Source organism: Lepidochelys kempii, chromosome 2 (assembly GCF_965140285.1).
Source record: "Lepidochelys kempii isolate rLepKem1 chromosome 2, rLepKem1.hap1, whole genome shotgun sequence".
Classification (NCBI taxonomy): domain Eukaryota; kingdom Metazoa; phylum Chordata; order Testudines; family Cheloniidae; genus Lepidochelys; species Lepidochelys kempii.
The window spans coordinates 39,971,900-39,992,193 of record NC_136381.1 but is presented as its reverse complement, the minus strand read 5'-3'; the positions used below and the strand labels follow the sequence as shown (position 1 = coordinate 39,992,193).

The following is a 20,294-nucleotide window of genomic DNA, read 5'->3' as shown; positions in this document are numbered from 1 at the left end:
ATTTAATTGCTTTACATAAAGGACTACGCAAAAGAATAAATGGACACAAATCTGACATCAGAACATTCAAAAACCAGTAGGAGAACACTTCAATCTCCCTGGTCACTCAATAACAGATCTAATAGTGGCAATTCTTCAACAAAAAATACTTCAAAAACAGACTCCAATGTGAAACTGCACTGGAATTAATTTACAAACTGGACACCATCAAATTAGGCGTGAATAAAGACTGGGAGTGGTTAGGTCATTACAAAACCTAATTTCCCCCATACTAATAACCCCCTACTGTTACTCACACCTTCTTGTCAACTGTTTGAAATGGGCCACTCTCGTTACCACTACAAAAGTGATTTTTCCTCCCTTGGTATCCTACTGTTAATTGAATTGTCTTGTTAGACTGACCTTCCACTGGATATGGCAACTCCCATCTTTTCATGTGCTGTGTATTTATACCTGCTACTGTATTTTCCACTCCATGCATCTGATGAAGTGGGTTCTAGCCCACGAAAGCTTATGCCCAAATAAATTTGTTAGTCTCTAAGGTGCCACAAGTACTCCTCGGTTTTTTTTGCTGATATAGACTAACACGGCTACCACTCTGAAATAAGGTACTTTGGTACTCTCCACTTTTCCCCATAGCTCCTAATTTAAATAATACTCCCAAAGTTTTCCCCAATACTGCAACCCTTACATGAGTTGTCATTGTGTGAAAGCCCTAATAGGTTCATTTGGAATTCACTGTTGCCATTCACGTGATTGTGTTAATTGACTGTAGAGGGATTACTTGTGTAATTTAATTTTTAGTTTATTCCATGGTACAGGTATGTTGCAAAGGACTCTGAGCAGCAAGTGATTATACAAGTCTGACTGAATGTGCTCTAATATTTAGACAATGAAATGTACTAATCACAGAGTTTCAGATTTAATTTTGAATTTTCTGACTATTGTCATTTTGTAAATTAAGTGCTGGGTATGTTTTTTTTCCTGTTTACTTAAAATAATCAAAAGAATAATCTTTAATGCAAGTGTCTTTGAGAGCCAATGCAAGAAAATATAATTGGTTAAGTATTTAGGGGACTTAAAATATATATTTATCCAGTTGCCCTACTGTGTCCATCTATCATGAAAATATAAAAGTGCCTTTTTTTTTTTTTGGAAGTATTTTTGCCTGATGGATCATAATAGTTTCTTTGTATAAATATGGATTCTGGCAGAAATACTGTGTTAGCTATGCACAGAAATGATCCCCATATTAGGCTAATGCTTGCATAATGAACAAAATGCTTGTCAAATCTAATTTTTGAATTCAGTATCAGTTCTGTGTAGGGAAATATTCATTTATAAAATCGTACTTCAATTTCTCCCCCGCCTCATGCTCTTTACAAGTGTCAAACTAATTTTTTTATAATTTGTAAGTAAATGTAGTTTTTCTGATGGTGAAAGTCTATGGAATAATAGAGCTGACTTGAGCTGGTGTGGGTGGGTGGTGTTGTCAGCTTCCCCATAGAACTCTGCCAATGTACCTAAGTCCTGACCTGCAATATCCCCTGCTGTTACAGTTCTAGGCATCTCTTCAGAAGAGATTGCCAATAGCACCGATTTGTTCCAAACTGTGTTTTAGCTTTCTGTGTGCACAAATGGGGGCTAAGAAGAGACCACCATACGTATTTGACGTGTGACCTAAGGCAAGGTTTGAACTCTGGTTTCCGTAGTGAAATGGCAAGTGCACTAACCTGCTGTGCTACTCAGCTGCACGTATTTAATGTTTTGATGTTGCTACTGAATGAAACCCTGTTTTCTAAGTGTCATCTGAAAATTTAGTCATTTGAGATCTTCAAATTAAAGGATTATAACAAAAATGTTGATAGAGAGCAGTTGAAGTGTCATGGCTCAGTTATAAAATTAAACAAAATTGTATGGATTTGTGTATATACATATTTATTCTAAAAGTTGTAAGTTGCCATATGTGTATAAAAATAAGAACAAATAAATATTTTGTGCATTATTATATGTATATGTATAAAAGTATATAACAATATTCTCTCACTTCACAAAGTCAGCTATGAATAGCAACAAAAATGCTATAAGAACATCTAACGTGGATAATTAAAGTATAATTAAGTTTAAATACCTTGGTGAAGGAATATAAAAATATTTAAATTCAACAGGCTAGTACATTTGCAGTTTTCTTTTATTAGGTGTGAAATCTAAGAATCCCATGCCAACTCTTGAGGGCTCAGTCCAGAATGTTGAATTGAAGTACTGCAGCACATCATTGGTCAAATGTGCCTCTGGGACCGTGGGATCAATAAAAATTTGTGCCAAAGCCCCAGGTATGTGCAGCTGGACCATGTAAAACTTTATTGCCTGTATAGGAGAATTGGCCTTGCTTTTTACAAGGAGAGTTACTGAAACAAGAATTTACTCATTGTTCCTATGAATCAGAGAGGGTTTTTTTGTATTCTCTTTTTTTTAATTGTGCCAAGATGATACACCATGACTATAGTAAATTCAATTTTGATGACAAATAGATAAAATTAAAACCTGTTGGATTTTGAACTAAAAAAACAGAGTCTAACAACATTGAAGAAAATTGATATGAAAACCTGGATTTTCAAATGATACAGTACATTTGTGTTTTGTGTTTTGCCTCACTAATTATGAATGTATATTATGATTTTTTTAAAATCTGTCCCATCGTTTTCAAAAAAGACACAAGTAAAATTTTCAGTTGTGGAGTTTTTCAGAGGTTTTGTGATGTAATGAATCTTTACTGCTTCTAGTGAAGAGATGTATATACAGTAAAAATTTTCAACCCATACAAATACCATATGTAGTCAGTGTTTAGAGCTTTTTCAACATAGTAATTATAATTAAATGTGATTTAGGAATTCCCAGGTGATTGTTGAGATAAGTGAGTGTTTTATTAGTCAGGAGATAGTAATTTACAAATTATTTAATGAGACTTGATTGGTTTATCTGGGAACATTATTTTAAATTAAATTTTAATTTAAATTCTTCTGCAGATAAAAACATTTGCAAAATAACTTTACAAGGAAGTTCTTTACTACTAACAAGTTTATAAATGCTGTTCATTCTTTGTATTTTGTCACTTTGTTCTATACTTATGTATTTAATAGCTGTCCTGCTGAGGCTAGTGAAAGTTAGTGTTGAATTATCTTGTAAGAAAAGGTGTAAAGAGTTTAATCTTTATTTAGGTGATGGTGGAAAAGAGAAGCTGATTCCTTTAATTCAAGGCCCTTCTGACACCAGAGACCTACACAGCAGCAAATGGCTCAATGAAAGTAGAAAGCCAGAATCTCTCTTAGCTCCAGATATGGTAGCCTTTACAATCCAGAGTCCACAGTATATGGACTACTGCCATAATTCTGGTAAGTGCAAAACTCTTGTTAAGCTGGTATCACATTACATTTTCATATCCAATGTAGTTTTTGAAAGGGGGATTTGATATAAAATGTGCCAAATGCCCAGAGTTTCACATACTGCACATATTATAACTTCACTCTAGTTCACTCTGAAACTTAAAAACAAAACACACCATTGTAATATATATTCTCTTAGATAGTGCATTCCTAATTGACTTTGTTTGCTTTTTGAAAAAATTATATACTGTCTTCTGCCTACTTTTTTTTTTTAGTTTGACAAAATCCATGTTGTAGATGTTAATTTTATTCCAGTTTCTTATCTAACTAGGGTTTCATATACAAAAGCAACAAGTTAGTTCCTGAGTTGACACTGGATTCAAAATGGCTGATGTAAATCTGTAGCATAAATAATTGCCATTAAAAATTTGTTAATCCACATAGTAAAAAGTGACAATTTTGGAAACAGTTTGGAAACCATACATTTAGCCTCATCTATCTTGCTACAGTGCTGTGGATTTAAATGGTAAGCAAGTTTAGAGTTTCTGAATAGCTTGTATAGGAGTTGAAGGAAGTTGCTGGTTTGGAAGATTTGGTAATGCCTGTGTAGGTATGAGCATTCATGTAGCATTCTCATGAATTCTGTGGTATTTAAACAAAAGATTGGCCACTGGTGGTCTGTGTAAATGGACTTTGGAAATTTGAAATCCAGTTAGTTAAAAACAATTATATAAAAGACGTTTCAGGTACCGTATTTGGTCTTACATCCCCCTGCTAATATGTGCTGATGTAGTCATCATATTTTCCTATTTTTAAAATGATGTTGTAACCCTTGACACTGTTTTAAAGAATATAGGAAGCTGACAAATATACTGATTGTACCAGGGAAACCATAAAATTAACTTTGCACAAAGCACTGCAAAACAAAAATAAACTTCTGAGAGCACAAAGTACACATGGAAGCTATACTAGGATCCCTTTGAATATCTTGTCCTATGTGTGCTGTATGTAGTCTGTTTTTTTTTGTTTTGTTTTCTGTTTTGTCTTCACTAAATTGTCTTTGTATTAAAGCTCTGCCCAGTCAGGTTTCAAATATTTATAGCAGGATTTTTATGATGATTATGTTAGGTAGTTCAAGTAGTGCAATGAACAAGTGCTTGGAGCCATTAACTTTCAAACATCCCCTTTTCCTTCCTTGGAAAAGCTTCTGAACGTCTACCTATTTCTCAGCAGTTTTCTAACTTCAATCACTGCACACCACTAACTGTTCATGGCACTTGTTCATAACATTTGTATCGTTTTGTACCTTTTCTGTCGTTTCTTCGTAAGTGTCTCAGTTCAAGGATCTTGTGTTTGACTAGATCATATGACTCATTTTAAAGGACTGTATATACCTACCATCACTATATAAATTATAATTATTATTATTTAGAGTGTTTAAATATATTTTAGGTTACCTTAAAAGTAGTACCATTTAATATTTGAGATTTTAAAAACAAATTTAATTGATTTTTGGAAGAGCATGTTTGAGAGAATTAAAAACAAAAAACAAATATAGGGCCAGATTTATGTACATGGACACTGAGAGGCCAGTTAAAGTGAGGCAGCAACAAAATAAGTCCTAATAAGGAGTTACAGTGAGTATCATGTAGGTGAATAATTAACAGATGTGTGAGTTTAAAATGCCATAAATCAAGTAACTAGTTTTTCTTAGCAAATGGGAGAGTTTCAGAGAAGAGCCACAAGAATCACTGAAGGATTAGAAAACATGCTTTGCAGCAATAGACTCAAGGAGTTCAATCTGTTTAGTTTAACAAAGAGAAGATTAAGGGGTGACTTGATCACAGTTTATAAGTACTTACATGAGGAACAAATGTTTGATAATAGGCTATTCAATCTAGCAGAGAAAGGGATAACACAATCCAATAGCTCGAAGTTGAAGCTAGACTAATTCAGATGGCAATAAGATAACATTTTAACTATGAGGGTAATTAACCATTGGAACTTTTTACCAAGCGTTGTGATGGATAGTCCATCACTGGCAATTTTAAAATCAGGATTGAGTGTTTTTCTAAAAGATATGCTCTAGGAAATATTTTGGAGAAGTTCTGTGGCTTGCGTTATACGGGAGGTCAGAATAGATGATCACAATAGTCCATACTGGCCTTGGAATCCATGAATCTATAAAATTGAATGGCTGCTAAAGAATGTGCAATGCTGAAAATGGACAATTTTCTATCCTTTCCTTTCCTTTTTTTGAATGAAGGCCATGACAGCTACATACGCACAAAGTATTTGTTTTCCATTTATGAGTGTACAAAGGGTATTGTGAGCATCATCTGAAACCATGAACAGAAACCATTAAAGCTAAATTGGATAGTTTGAGAGCTATAATAGGTTTAAACTACATTGGGATGGATATGGAAAATGAAGAGGGTATTGAAAGATTATGATGCAACCAATTTAGAAGAAGAATGGAAAAGTTCCTATGAGAGGAGAAATAGAAACAATTGTTCTCTACTGGTAATTTGATAGTGAAGAACATGGACCAGACAATATATGATCCAGAAAAAGAAAAAAAGGATGCTGTGCTACCCTTCTGGGAATCAAGGCAAGAAATATGACCAGAAAGGCCAAAGATAGATTAATTACAGATATATTTCTCAGTGGCCTATATTGGAACTAGTAACATGGGAGATTAATTAGAATAAAGGACAATTTTCCAGATCTTGGAAGAAAATTGAAAATACCTTGCAGATGAAGTTCTTACAGTTCCTTCTGTTGCAAGTATGAGTGAAGGAAGAATGACTAACTTAATTTTGCACCTATGGTGTAGACAGGAGGTTTTGTCATAGTACAGAAAGGATTGTTTTCTGTAAGGAGAGATGACTGGGTTATACTGTAATTCTCTATTTAGATTGGGAATCAACTTCTGGTATACACAACTAGTGGAGTGGGTACACTGTCTTTAAACGGGGTATAAATTGCTAGGAGGAGACTCTGCACAGTTTAAAAAAAAGAGGTAATATTAATTTGGAAGTACATGCCAAAAATGTCATCAAAAAGTGAATGATAATAATTAATTAATAATAAACCCTACATTCACATTTTTGTATCTATTTTCAACTTAATGAGGTGATGGTGTGAGGAGTAAGATAATACAGAATTAATATTAAATTACAGTGATTGTAACCTGGTAGAGAAACCTGAATCTCGGTAAAATGACTTTTACAAAAGCATTAACAGGAAAAAGGAAAAATTATACATAATAGCCCATTTGTATTAACAATTTCTTAACAAGGGCTGATTCTTTTGATAGTGGTTTTTTTTTTTACATTTGTGTGTTTATAAAAAAGTGTGATACAGCAGTATCAGTTTGCCTTGTGCAGATAGCAAAGTATTTTCTAATATAAAAATAACAGTTAATTGTGATTTTACTAACAACAGTTCTGACCCTTAAATGTAACTTTGTATGTTAACACTCTTAATTCTGTAATCATTCATCTGTTTCAATAGATTGGTGAGTGGTTTTTTTTAATAGTCTTTGGTCCCATGAATATCTTTGTAGCATTAGTGCTCCCTCACCTTTGTCTAGATCACAGCATATAATAATGTGATATAATAGAGCGGGGATGACTGGCAGGATTTTCTTTAAGGGACATAAGATTTGATAATGCCCTTCTACCCCTATCTGAAATAGCCTGGGTATATTGACTTTCAAAGCAAGGTGTGGTGCCCATTAGTTTCACTTGGCGTTTGAAGATGGATGGGGGACTTTGAAGATGAATGGGAGTATTGGCACTACTGTGATGGATGCAGCGGTGTCGATTTAGTGTGTCTGGTGAAGACACGATAAGTCGATGGGAGGGTACTCTCCCGTCAATGTCTGTACTCCACCTCCACAAGAAGTGGAAGCTATATTGACAATAGAGCGTCTCCTTATGACTGAAGTAGTGTAACTTAGATCAATTTATAACATTAGTGTAGACCAGTCCTTTGTGTTGAATTTTGAGCTTCTACTGAAAAGATGGGGTAAACTGTTTTATTTTGTACTCTTAAATAATTGGCAAGGCACTCAGAGCCTTTGTACAGATGCTTTTTATTACTTAAATCAGAAGGCAATAAAATAAATATAATTAGTAAATGATCTTCTTTGAACTGAACTTAAATATTGAATACTACCTTAGTAAAGCAAGGAAGTAAACAAAAGCAATCGTGTTACTTTTGGGTTCATTTGATATAAATTAGTGCATCTAGTAAACAAGGACCAAATTGATGATAAAAGATTTTTCTAGTTTTATGAGGGAATTACTAACAGTGGAGAATAAACATTTTCAAACTATTTTAAATGTTAATTAGGAATTGGTAGTGCCTCATTAACTTAAAGTGACTTTCCTTTCTTTCCCTTCCTTTCCTTAAAGTGACTTTCCTTTCAAGCATTTTCAGATACTGCTATTTAAAAGTATTTGAAATATATGCATAATTTCACAAATCTCTGAAAATATAAATACTCAATTTCAGAGTAATTTGAGTGTGTGGATATTTCTCAGCTTCCAAAAAAATCCTATGAAAAAGAGTGCACTGAAATTTTCAAAAGTGTCATAAATTATAACACTAGTAACAATGTTATTTGATATTTTTCCTACTATGCAAAGGTTAATTTTGTTCAGTAGGGTCAATTGGAAAGGAAAGGGTGGGCTTAAAATCCAATTTTGCTTTTTTTTTTTTTTTTTTTTTTTAAAGCCCAAGGGTTAAAATGAAGTTATCAATGGCAATTATTTTTCCATTTTACCACTCTGGTCTGGAATATTGTAAATTCTAGCTGAAGTTAGTTTTTTAAAGTTAGAACAATGTTTTATAAATTTTTCAATTTAAATTTAGATGTATGTCTTTAAAAAAAAGTAAAATCTCAATGAACTGCTTGAAGTACCTTTTAAAATATTTTTGACATGACAAGTAAGTAAGACTGCTTATATATTGTAGTGAATAAAGACAATTCACATTTGTGGTTTGGGCACAAATGCGTAAAAATTATACCCATCTATCTTATTACATTTCCTCTCCTATCCCTGAGGACTTTTGCTATGTACTTTATCTATAATTGTTGCCAGTTTTCTGTCATGTTCCCACTGGGCTTTTGGTGCAAAAAACCTTATCCTCTCGATGACAGAGCTTGCCCGAATGATTTCATGCTCTTAGCATTTTTGTTCACAGGAATTAGGGGCAAAATGTAACTACAGCTGAACATAGCGTCTATTTTTGTAATTTTGAAGTTTAGACTCTGTTATTGGAACTAAATGAAGAGATGCAGGTGTTCTCCAGTTCAGGTCCTTTGGGATTTTTAGATGGTAGATGCTTGAAAAGAAAATGCATATGTTTCCAGAGTCAAACAGCAGCTGTGGACAAGGATTTATGTTTTTCTCAGAACTTTGGGATTTCAAAATGTTACATTTAATCACATGCACAGAAAGGAGTGCAAATGTTAAAGATGTTACATATAAAACTATGGATCTGATCTCTTTACCATACCAACTAGTTGTGGGAGTACAGGAACAAAGTGATCTTTAATCTTAATATCAACAATTTCAAAAGGATTATGATAGTTGCCAGGACTCAGTCTTTTGCGAACTCTGCAGTTGCAGCACAAAGCATTTTTATCCTCTTAATTACTTTTAAAATATAATTTATTCTCATTATTTTGCCTTTAAAAAAAATCCTGGTACCAGGTAATATATGTTCCTGAGAGTACAATGTTTATATTGTATTTTTGTTAGGATAAGGTAAATTAGATTTCAGGCAGTTATACATTCTAAGATGAGTTCCATTAACTATTGCCTGTAGTTTTCAAAATTGGGTTGACAACAACAGTTAATATACTTGGAGTGTGAGGCTAAAATTAGAAAAGTTCCCAAGTTACAAACCTTGCCAAAATGAATGTTTTACTGGTAATGAGTGTGCTGTCAATTCTGTATATTTTAAGCATTTGAGATTTGTTAGTAAATGAAAAGTGCTGTCTACAGACACATTATCCATGATGAGTAATTGTACTATATCTCATGTGTATAGTTTTTTGAAAGTGGAGACTTTGTGTGTTAATTGTTCCTTCCTCATAAAAAAGTGACTTGCATAATGTGAGTAAACTTGATTACAAAATCTTTAAACACAGAACAGTTTTTAATAACTTTTTAGTAATTGTATGTGACCCTGATTCACCAGGTGCTTATGTTCTTTAGTCAAGGCCTGCAGCTAACCTGCTTCTCTGCTAGCTTAACCGCAGGCAGTCTATTGAGCACAGGTGGGCCTGAATTGAACCTCCTGATTGGCATAACAGCCTGATTGGCTGACAGGATCCACAGACTTGTTCTTAAGGCCAGTGGCAGGGTGCTATCTGCTCAAAAATATTTCCCAGCAACAGCACTTAATTCTGGCCCTGCTCCAACCTTCCCTGACCCCAGGTAACCTGGATCTGACCTTTGGCTCCAATTCCTGGCTCTGACTATGGCTTGACCTTCGGCTGTGGCATCTGCCTTCTGACACTGGCTCTGACCCTCAGCTCCTTTTTCTCAGCACCTGGCTTCTGTTCCCACCATTAGGCAAGATTGCCCACATTCTGCTCCATAACAGTTTGAGCAGCCTAAAAGGAACCATCGAGGGGAAAAAGGGCCTCCTTCCCCGCCGACATGGATCCCACTAGGACAAACGCCACCCTGTTGGAGATAGTGGGGTGTGTACACAATCTGTATACTCCGCAGGTGCAGAATGTGGCCCTTCAGGTGCAAGCTGCAGCTTCAGCTTCCTGCAAACCAAAGATTCCACTGCCAGGTGAATACAGTGGTGATTGCAGCAAATTCCACGGATTCCTGAGTCAGCGTCAGCTTCTGTTGGCACTGTGAGCATTTCCCACCAATCAAGCCTGGGTAGGACTTACCAACTTGGTAACAGAGGAGGCTTTGATCTGGACTTTCCCACTCCTGGAGAAATCTAACCTGTTCTGGGTTAGTTTGAAAACCATATGCAAGCCATGGTGCCAATTTTTGATGATCCAAACCACACATGTGCAGCACAGGCTGAACTCGAAGCATTGTGATGGAGGTGCCAATTGATTGCCAAATGGCCATGGAATTTCAGAGCCTGGTAACAGATACCAAGTGGAATGTGGCTGACAGCATTACCACTTCCAGCCTACCCTCAGCAAAAAAAAATCAAGGATGAGCTGGCGTGGGTGGAGTCCCCACCCGACTTGGACAATTTAATTGAACCTATGAATAAGGATCGATAGCTGTCTGACAGAGCACTGTGAAGAGCAAAGCTTAGCCTCCTGTGCCCCACTGGTTTCTCTGGCCTCAGCTCTCCAGTCACCAGCTTTGTCCCTCCAGGTTGAGCCCATGCAAATTGACCAAGCCCAGCCCTGACTTTCAGATGCTGAGAAAAATGGAAACCAAATGGTGGGCTTATGCCTATACTGTGCAGAGTCTGGATACATCAAATCAGGCTGTCCTGCAAAGGTCGGACTTGAGTCCGAGCTGGGAAATGCCAAGTCCCAGTCCCAACAGAGGGGTATGGGTTGGGCTGGTATTTTTCCTGTCCCTCCAGTACACAACGTCAATATATGTCTGCTGGTACTGTGGCAATGGCTAACCAGAACCTGACACATCTCTGATTCCCCTTCCAACTTCCAACACTCCACCATGACTGAAGTCCACTGGAAGCACTGGTGTATTCAAATACCTCCAGTAATTTCATGGACTTGGACATTGCACAAGCCCATTCACTGTAAAAGCTCTTTGCACTTGGTGGAGTCTGATGACGAGTCGCTTCTCTCAACATGTCTGGTTACCCAACAGACTGTTCCTTTGGGTCACCACCCTCCAGGGTCGTCGAGAAACCTTCCAATTCAGACTCATCCAAGGCCCTGCACTCTCCAGTTATCCTTGGCATGCTCTGGCTCACTGCCCAAGACCCTCATATCCGTTGGCCCACAGGCACAGTACATTTCAACTCCCTGCACTGTCGGTAATCTTGTCTCCCAAAACTCAGATGTGATACAGAAGCCCTCTGCAACTTGGTCTGCCTTCTCTGAGAACCTGAGTTTGAGGCTATTAGTTCACAGGGAATTTCAGGATCCTCTGTGCTGCTTCCAACAACTTCAGCGATACCTGTTGAATACCAAGTATTTGTCAACATGTTTGTTAAGAAGAATACGGACACCTTCCTGCCCCCTCACAGTTATGACTGCCCCATTAACCTTCAGCTAGGAGTAGAGATCCTTTTCAGTCGCATCTATTGTCTCACTGAGCCTGTGCTAGAGGTACTCTGGAGCTACCTTCAAGAGAACTTTCAAAAGGGTTTCATCCATCAATCCATTCACATCTCCAGCTGGGGCACTGATTTTCATTGTAAAGGAGGAGGATGGATCTCAGTGGCCCTGTGTGGACTACAGAGCACTAAACAAGATCACCCTCCAGAACTGGTACCCTTTCCCCCTCATCAATGAGCTTTTAAAATAATTTTGCTCCACCAAGGCCTTCACAAAGTTGGGCCTCCCTGGAGCTTACAACTTGGTGCAGATTAGGAAGGGAGATGAGTAGAAGACTGTCTCTTGCCTTCCTTGACTCTGAGTAACCAGATTCTGACCTTCAGCTCCAATTCCTGGCTCTGACTCAAGCTTCACCCTTGACTCTAGCATTTGGCGTCTTGACACTGGTCCTGACCTTCAGGTCCAATTCCTCGCTCTGGCATCTGGCTTCTGTCTCTGGTTCTGACCCTCAGCTCTGTATCCTGACTCCTGCTGTGACCACTAGGCAAAGCTGCCCATGTCCCAGTCCCTCACAGTGCCTTGCTGTACCTTGGAGAATAAAGGTTCTGTTTTAGTACTATTGTATGTGGAAAAGAGGTTATTTTCTTTGTTACTATGCTCTTTCTCTACCTGCCAGCTCCCATAATTAAGTTGCTGGTCTCTATTTGTGATGTAATGGTCTGTATTCATGGTACTTGTGATGTAACGAATTGACTATTTAAATTTTATTGCTGGATCAGGTAGGAACAGCAGATGGGGATGCCAAAGAAAAAAAGTTTAATAATAAATATCTTTGCTAGCAACAATGGTAGATTTATGTTTAAAATAATGTCTATTTGTAAGATTTAAGAATCCTCTGTTTAATTTATTTTTTAAGCTGTGTGTGCAATTGCTACTTGTACCAAGGGGGAAGTAATCCCTTTCTTGAGTACAGTTTGTTACTCTACTCACCATGATTGCGACTCCATCTCCTGGGAATAAAATCAGGGTGGGGTGTGCTGTTGTACTGTAACAACTAGATCAGTATTATGTCTAGAGACCTGCATAACCCCAACAGTTGGTAAGGAAGATGATCTAATTCTGGATAGGGAGTTGTATTGTACAGCAGGTAGGCAGTTCATTTCAATGATCTCTCCTTTCCCATCAAATAACACTGCAGTTTCCTGAAGCATAGCTTTTTTTTTTTTTTCTTCTCTCTGTTTCTGCAGTGGCCTGTCTTTCCCCTGGAGAGGACAGCCTGGAATGCAGCTTTTAGTGTTTTGTGTGACTTAGAAACTCTTGTATAATTTTTGCTAAATAAGCTCCTGAATTGTGTCAAATAAAATGGAAAAACTGCTACTTTTTAACAAGAATAAAGAAAAAAATGAATATACTGGATCAGTGCAATTATTATAGGGGGAGCTAGTAATGACTCCTGTAGGTTACCTATCACTTTCCATTGCAAAAAAATCATCTTGTGCCTTTTTTTTTTAGCTGCACTAACACTATTATTATTTGCAGCAGCACATTGAAATTTTGGTTGGGGAAAGCCCGGTGGCAAGAGAAATGCCTTTTCTTTGTGCCATTTGTTGGAAATAGACATTTCTCTTACCTTGCTTGTATTATTCAGGAAGTGTTTGGCAATAAGGGAAAATAATAAATAAATATGAAACTTTTAAGGTTGGATCCATGTGCTCTGGGTCCACAGCGTTCATCTCAGAGTGGAGTGATTTTTGCTTATTCAAAATGGAGATCAGAAATACAAAGTAGAGACTGGAGAGTTTTCTCTGGTAATAGATGAGATTTCCACCAGCATGAAGTGGTACAGTTCTGTTCGGCATGACCACACCGCCCTGGAGTCTTTCTACATCAGTGTTTGCAGCATTAGTGATGAACCACCTCAGCTCATCATAACTGATGCAGAATCCATGTAGCTGTAGTATGTCAACTAAATTTGTGAATCCCAAACTCATGGTGTAGCAGTGCCACAAGGCAAATGTCCAGTGGTGAGATAATTTTGGAACTCTTAAATGCTATGCACTCTGCAATTGAGAGGCACCTTGTTTGAATGTCTTCTGAAGGATGATACTCATAGCTCGGTGAATTATATGGCTCTCTATCTGTCAACCAAAGCACAAACTCCTGCTCCAGTTGGGGCACAAAAGTAGCTGACCTCTGCAAACTGCTATCACCGGCTTTGGGGATAATATTCTGAGGCTTTCATTTTGGCTATTTCAGATGAAAGGATTGAAGCACCATTAAACAAAACCACTTGTTCATTTGAAAGCTTTTCATCGGGCTCACTTGCCAGAAGAACAGTCACAAAACATTTGGATTACTTAAATTCATGCTTCAGATTACTTAGCAACTTGGATTAGCATCAGCTTCATGTTGTTTGCACTGTACTGAAAAATGGTAGACTTGTCTTGTTCATGCTGTGCATGGAATGAAATTGGAGAACCATAGTGGTTTTCTTGTTTTGCCTGTAATTTTGCCACTGGAATAGCTTTCAGTTTCTACATCTGAGGGAAGAAGGGCTTTATATCTTCTCCAGCTTGGACGGGAGAAGAGCCTTCTTGTTGTGCATAAGATCACTGTCTGTCTCTTCAGTAAGCTAATAAAATGCAATGTCATAAGGTGACTGTATAGTTGCTGTGTAACTGGATGGTTTTGCTTTAAGATTTGTTTTGCTCAAGTAGAAAGAAAGACACGTTGAGTGATAAACTGCATCCTTCGCAATCAAGTCCTCCGGAGATATTCTGTGCAATATGTCACCATCTCCTCTTTGAAGTGCTGCCTCCTTTAGGCTACTTGGTCTCTCAGAGGTTTCTGTTTTATAAAGTTTCTTACCTTGTGTGTTTTTCCTCAAGCAAATAATGTAAAAGGACCAATCACTGGAGGACATGATTGCTCTGATGGGTATAGAAGCAGGTGAACATGATGCTCTCTGACCAGGTTCAGAGTCTGTTTTATTTCCTGGGTTCAATACAACTGTGACTTGCAAATTTGACTTGGTTGTGTATTTTTCAAGGCAACCCCTATGATAGAGTATTGGAGGCACATCATCTAAACAAGAAAATTCATCCAGTAACTGTCAACACAATTCATCTGGCTTCTACTTCCAGTATCACAGAATTGTGTCCAGCACTGGTGACTTTTGCATTTTTTTAATTTTCTTGACAAATAACATATTTTTTCAACGTTTGTGGAAAGTCCTTTTCTTTTTTATGTAAGCTTTAAGACGCTTATATCCAGCATGTTTTCATATTTTGCATCTTCCCTGTAGAGGTAAAATTTCCAGAGTATATTGCTAACATTACCATCACCATTTTTCATTTTGTACAAGTATACAAACTTGTGCTAACTTATAAATTAGATCTAGAGGTTAGTATAAAAATGGCTATTTTTGCTCAGTGAGCACTTTGATTGAAGCCCATACAAAGCTGTGTATTGTCATCTCTAACACTAATAATGACCTGTGCATAAGTGTCACTGAGTTAAAAAGCTAGTTTCTAGAATATTTAAAAGGCTAGTACTGCGTGCATAGGCAATTACAACCTTCTACCAATGAGACTATTTGATACATTGTATGTACAAAAGCTTGCAAATGGAGATGCATTATGTTAAGAATTCACTTAAATTTGCACCTACTGTGCAGTACAAACTGTGGGCATGCAATCTACTGCTACTGGTACACAACCTTCAGTGTGAGACTATTCTGATCATCAAATTTCAATTGAAAATATAGAAAACTATTATCATTTGTGAGATACTTTAACAATTAAGAAAGTGATATGAAAACATTTCATGTTAGTATATTGCAAAATATTGATATTCGCCATTTTTGCCACATGCTAAAGAGCTACCTCATTTCTGAAGAAAAATTATTTGCCCATGCAAAACCAATAAAAATCTTTTAATACATTATTTGTAGCTTTGACCAATACCAGTAAGGTGTTGAAATTAAAAGAAACAGCAAAAACTGTAGTTATAGTCATGTTGCAGTATTTATGGAACTGTGCAAAAAAAAATGACGCTTTCTAATTTTGGATGCCACAGTTTCACCTCACCTACAGGCTTACAGCACCATTTGATAGCTCCACATCATATCTCATCTAATTGCACATAAAATAAACTTTCAAATGGTATATATGGGTATGTGTAGTATGGGTACATTAAACTCCAAAAATATGGCTATTTTTTGGATAATTGCCATATGCCTATGTGTAGTAGGGGGCTTGGAGAGAGTGTCATGCTGAGTTCCTCCCTAACCAGCAGTGCAAGTAGGCCAGTACGCTGTACCAGCAAGCTATTTATAGCCGGTACAACGTACTGGAAAGACACAGTAGCAACCCCAGCGGAGGAGAGGGCTGGGGGTTCTGCTCCTTTCCCCACTGGGAGGGACAGCAGGGAAAGAAGCAGAATGCCGGCAACTTCTCCGGCGGCTGTGCCACCAGGCCCCAGCCCTGTCTCCAGCGCAGCAGGACTCAAGAGGAGGACAGAGCCCCGCCCCCACCCCAGGTAACATGGGATGGGTGTGGGGAGGGATGGGTAGAGTGTGGGGGCCCCAGGCTGGGGGCGGGGTGATGAGGAGTCACATGGAGGGTCATGTGGGGAGGTCATGTGATCCCCTTAACTGGTGGCCCGCTCTGTACCGGTAAGACATGGATTTTACTTGCACCACTGTCCCTAACCCATCCCCCTCTCCTCTGGATAACAGCTTTCTGTTGACACCTAATGTAGTTAGTTCTGTAGCTGAGGTGGTAAAGGTCTATGCTGCAGTGTTGAAGGTTTAAGGTTCAAACCCTGTTGATGATGCATAATTGGGGAGGACTGTTAGTTGTACATAATAGAACTTATTTTCCTTTAAGAAGAGAAAAGCCTATGATATTTTGTACCAAAAATATGTTGTGTTGTTTAGGAAGTTTCAAAATTAAACATTTGAAAAATAGGAAATGCTAGACACAAGGTTACATATGGAACTTTAATTCTGCCCTCTTGTGTATAAGGATTATGATACAGTCCTTAATTATATGATCACGCACTACTGTTTTCTATAGGACCTGCGTCATTCAGTTCACTGACTGGCAGAATTCAAGTTGCACAGGCATCGTTAAATCTGGCATCTCCTAATTGCGAGGGCTTTATTTAGCAACCTAAATAACATCTCTTAGGGTTTTTTGTATGTAATAAATTATACATGGCAGGCCAAACATACGATTTTATTTCAGTAACAATATGGGCTAATACAATTTTCTATAATATATTTGTATAAAGCAGCTTTCTCACTCAAGACACCTCAGAGCATTTTATTAAGCAAGGTGACTAGATGCTGATTGTGCAGAAAGGTTTTGGAAACCTGACAGCTACTATATTCTCCAGAATTGCTGACACACAGCTTTGGACATTAAAATCTGTTTTTAATTAAGAGAGTATATGTTGGCCAAGATATCGGGATAGCTCCTACTCATTTTGAAAAATTGCCTTGGGATCTTTAACTTGCATCTGGATGCTCACGAGAGATGGGTAGAAAGGACCATGGCTGTTCACTTTCATGTAATGTTTAAATTTCTTCCAACTTTAATACTTTAGTTACATTGCCATAACTATCCTTTTTGTGTGTGACAGAGCTGATGCGTATAATGTTGAATGAGAAAAATATTGCACTGAAAATAAATGCAATACACATAAAACATAAATGTATTTCACATGTTGCTTATTTTTATGTTTTAGGTTAATTATTCACTTTTCAAATGACACTATTTTCTTCAAAAAGTGTAATAATAAATTAAATGTCAGTATATTGTAACTGTTTATTCTTTAAGGGTACTGTATTTTAATGCAGTGTAACCTTTATTAAGTATTTCATATAAAGTTATAAGTGTGCACAAATAGTTGTGATTGTACTTTGAGTTTTAATTATTGTTCTGAAACTCTGATTACTACTGAACACTCATACTATTATAATTTTATACTAATGGTTTTCAACCTTTTTTCATTTGTGGACCCCTAAAAATTTTCATATGGAGGTGTGGACCACCTTGGAAATCTTAGACTTAGTCTGTGGACCCTGACTGGTACACGGACCAAAGGTTGAAAACCACTTTTCTTTGGTAACAACAATCTTTGATGGACTCCTTAGACATAGTCTGCAGACTCCAACTTGAAAACCACTGTCTCATACAATTGAAGTATTCTTTTTAATTAGATGGTCTGTTTTCAACTATAAATATTTTCATCATGCTACTTCTCTGTACTCCATTATTCACCACGGCCCAGCCTCTGTTGTGGATGAAGAGAGAATGTAGATTGTTCTACAAATGTTTTCAGGAAATGGCCACAGATTCAAAAGTTTTGATTGCACACATGCTTACTGAAAATCGTTGTTATACATGTTTTTTAATTAAAACCCAGACTACTTGTTCTGGGACATAATCTCAAATCTACAAAGCAATGAACGTTTTCAGAACATTAACAATATCAATGAAAAAGTGCCTCACTGATTTGTGGCTCATAGGAATTGCCATACCAGATTACAACTGTCGTCACAAGATAAAATTATAAAATTACCATGTGACTAAAGAAATGTAGTGCCATGTGAGATATGGAACAGATCAGAGCTAGGATTAGACAGTCCCAAAACTTCTTGGGATTTAATCAGTAAGCTAATTGTAACTCAAAAAGACAGTGCCAGCGACAAACTGAGCTAAAACAATATTTTTCTATATCTAGAAAAGCTGACCAAGATTTTCAGAAGTGATTAGTGATTGTGGAAACCTCAGTTTTCACTTCAGAAACTATAAAGAAGCCTGTTTTCATAAAGTGCTGAGTACCCACCCTCTGAAAATCAGGCTCCCTTAAATTGGGCATCCAAAAATTGACACTTCCAAAATCACTACTCATTTTTGAAAATGTTGGCCATTAATCTTTTATATACTGAATAAGTAACATCTGCCTTTTTCTCCAAAGCATCTAAGTACAACTAGTTTGCACTAAATACCAACATGCCTGCCTATATATAACAATGATGCATTAAATAGCTAGGTATTGTGGGTGCCTTAGAAGTATCTAAGATAGATTTATTATGTAGAACAACAGTGAATATACTACATGTATATTATGTGCTCTTAGTTGTAAATATCTCCATAAAACAGTTTTTAAAAAATGTAACTTCAAACACAGGCACCATAAACATAGTAGAATATTTAATTTACGTGCAATGTAGTAATTTTAAGTTGTGACAGGTTCAGGCCAGATGGCTACAGGAGAGTGATAGATGGTAGATATATTAGCCCCAGGTTAAGAAGGTCCTTTTTACCTGGGTAAGGTAACAGGGAAGGTTCCAGAACAATCAGGAACTTTCTGGAAACAATTAACGCAGACAGGCTGATTAGAACACCTGCAGCCAATCAAGAAGCTGCTAGAATCAATTAAGACAGGCAGGCTAATCAGGGCACCTGGGTTTAAAAAGGAGCTCACTTCAGTTTGCGGTGTGCCTGTGAGGAACTGGGAGCAAGAAGCTGAGAGTGAGAAGGTGTACCACTGGAAGACTGAGAAGTACAAGCATTATCAGACATCAGGAGGAAGGTCCTATGGTGAGAATAAAGAAGGTGTTGGGAGGAGGCCATGGGGAAGTAGCCCAGGGAGTTGTAGCTGTTGCACAGCTGTTACAGGAGCCACTGTAGACAGCTGCACTCCCTCCATCCCCCCAACTCCCTATTTGATACCGCAGGAGTCGACCTGGACTGTGGGTTCCACCAGAGGGGAAGGTCTCTGGCCTGTTCCCCAATCCACTAGGTGGATCAGCAGAGACTGCAGGGATTGTTGTTCTTCCTTTTCCCCATGCTGGCCAGTGATGAGGCTAACTGAGTGAACAGCAGATTTGAGCCACGAAAGTGGCCAAACTGAAGGCTGCTGTGAACCTCTGAGGCAAGCAAACCTGCCAATAAGCACAGGACCCACCAAGCCAGAGGAGGAACTTTGTCATCAAGTCTTATTTGAAATTCACTTTTGAAACACTTCCAACATTCTTATTACTTCCTGGCAAGCTAAATGTATTTGAAAAATACACTGTTATGATTATATAATTTAATGAAATAACTACATTTTAAAAATTGTTACTTAACTTGAATTTGATTTGCAGTTAAATTATTTTGAGGAGGAGGATAGAAACAACACAGCAGGGAGGACAATGTGTTTTACTGAAACAATAGCTGAGTTACAGATTACTATATCTATAACCCCAGTCCTGCAACTGACTCTATGCAGGCACTGGCATCAGCCTGAGCAGAAACAGCTGCAGGTTCAGAACCTATGTTTGTACTCAAACAGGTATTAGGCTGCTAACTTACTGAAAATGACTAAGAGAGAATCAAAACAGATTCAGAATTATATTTTCAAGGACATGCAGGCAGATCTAAAACCCTTTAGGTTGTCATTTTCACCAGGACACCTGGAAAAAGAATTTTATGCATGTATAATGAGAATAGCAAATAACGTAAGGCTATACAATATGAAATTGATGGAAAGGTGCCAGGGTACGTGCCACAGTAATAGCTATCACTGGTGAAATAGACAACATAGTAATGACAGTTACAAATTTGTAGACTCAGGAACAGCATGGATGCTAACACAAC

The 20,294-nt window shown here is 37.4% G+C and overlaps 1 protein-coding gene across 11 annotated transcripts in view; it reads left to right on the top strand.

Moving 5' to 3' along the window:
• VPS13B (vacuolar protein sorting 13 homolog B) overlaps positions 1–20,294 on the top strand; it is a 922,277-nt gene that overhangs the window by 333,601 nt on the left and 568,382 nt on the right. For all 11 annotated transcript variants that reach the window (XM_073330465.2, XM_073330462.2, XM_073330464.2 and 8 more), the window contains exons 18-19: positions 2,199–2,333; positions 3,219–3,392. In XM_073330465.2, coding sequence (XP_073186566.2) covers positions 2,199–2,333; positions 3,219–3,392 — 309 coding nt within the window. The remainder of the gene's footprint in view (positions 1–2,198; positions 2,334–3,218; positions 3,393–20,294) is intronic.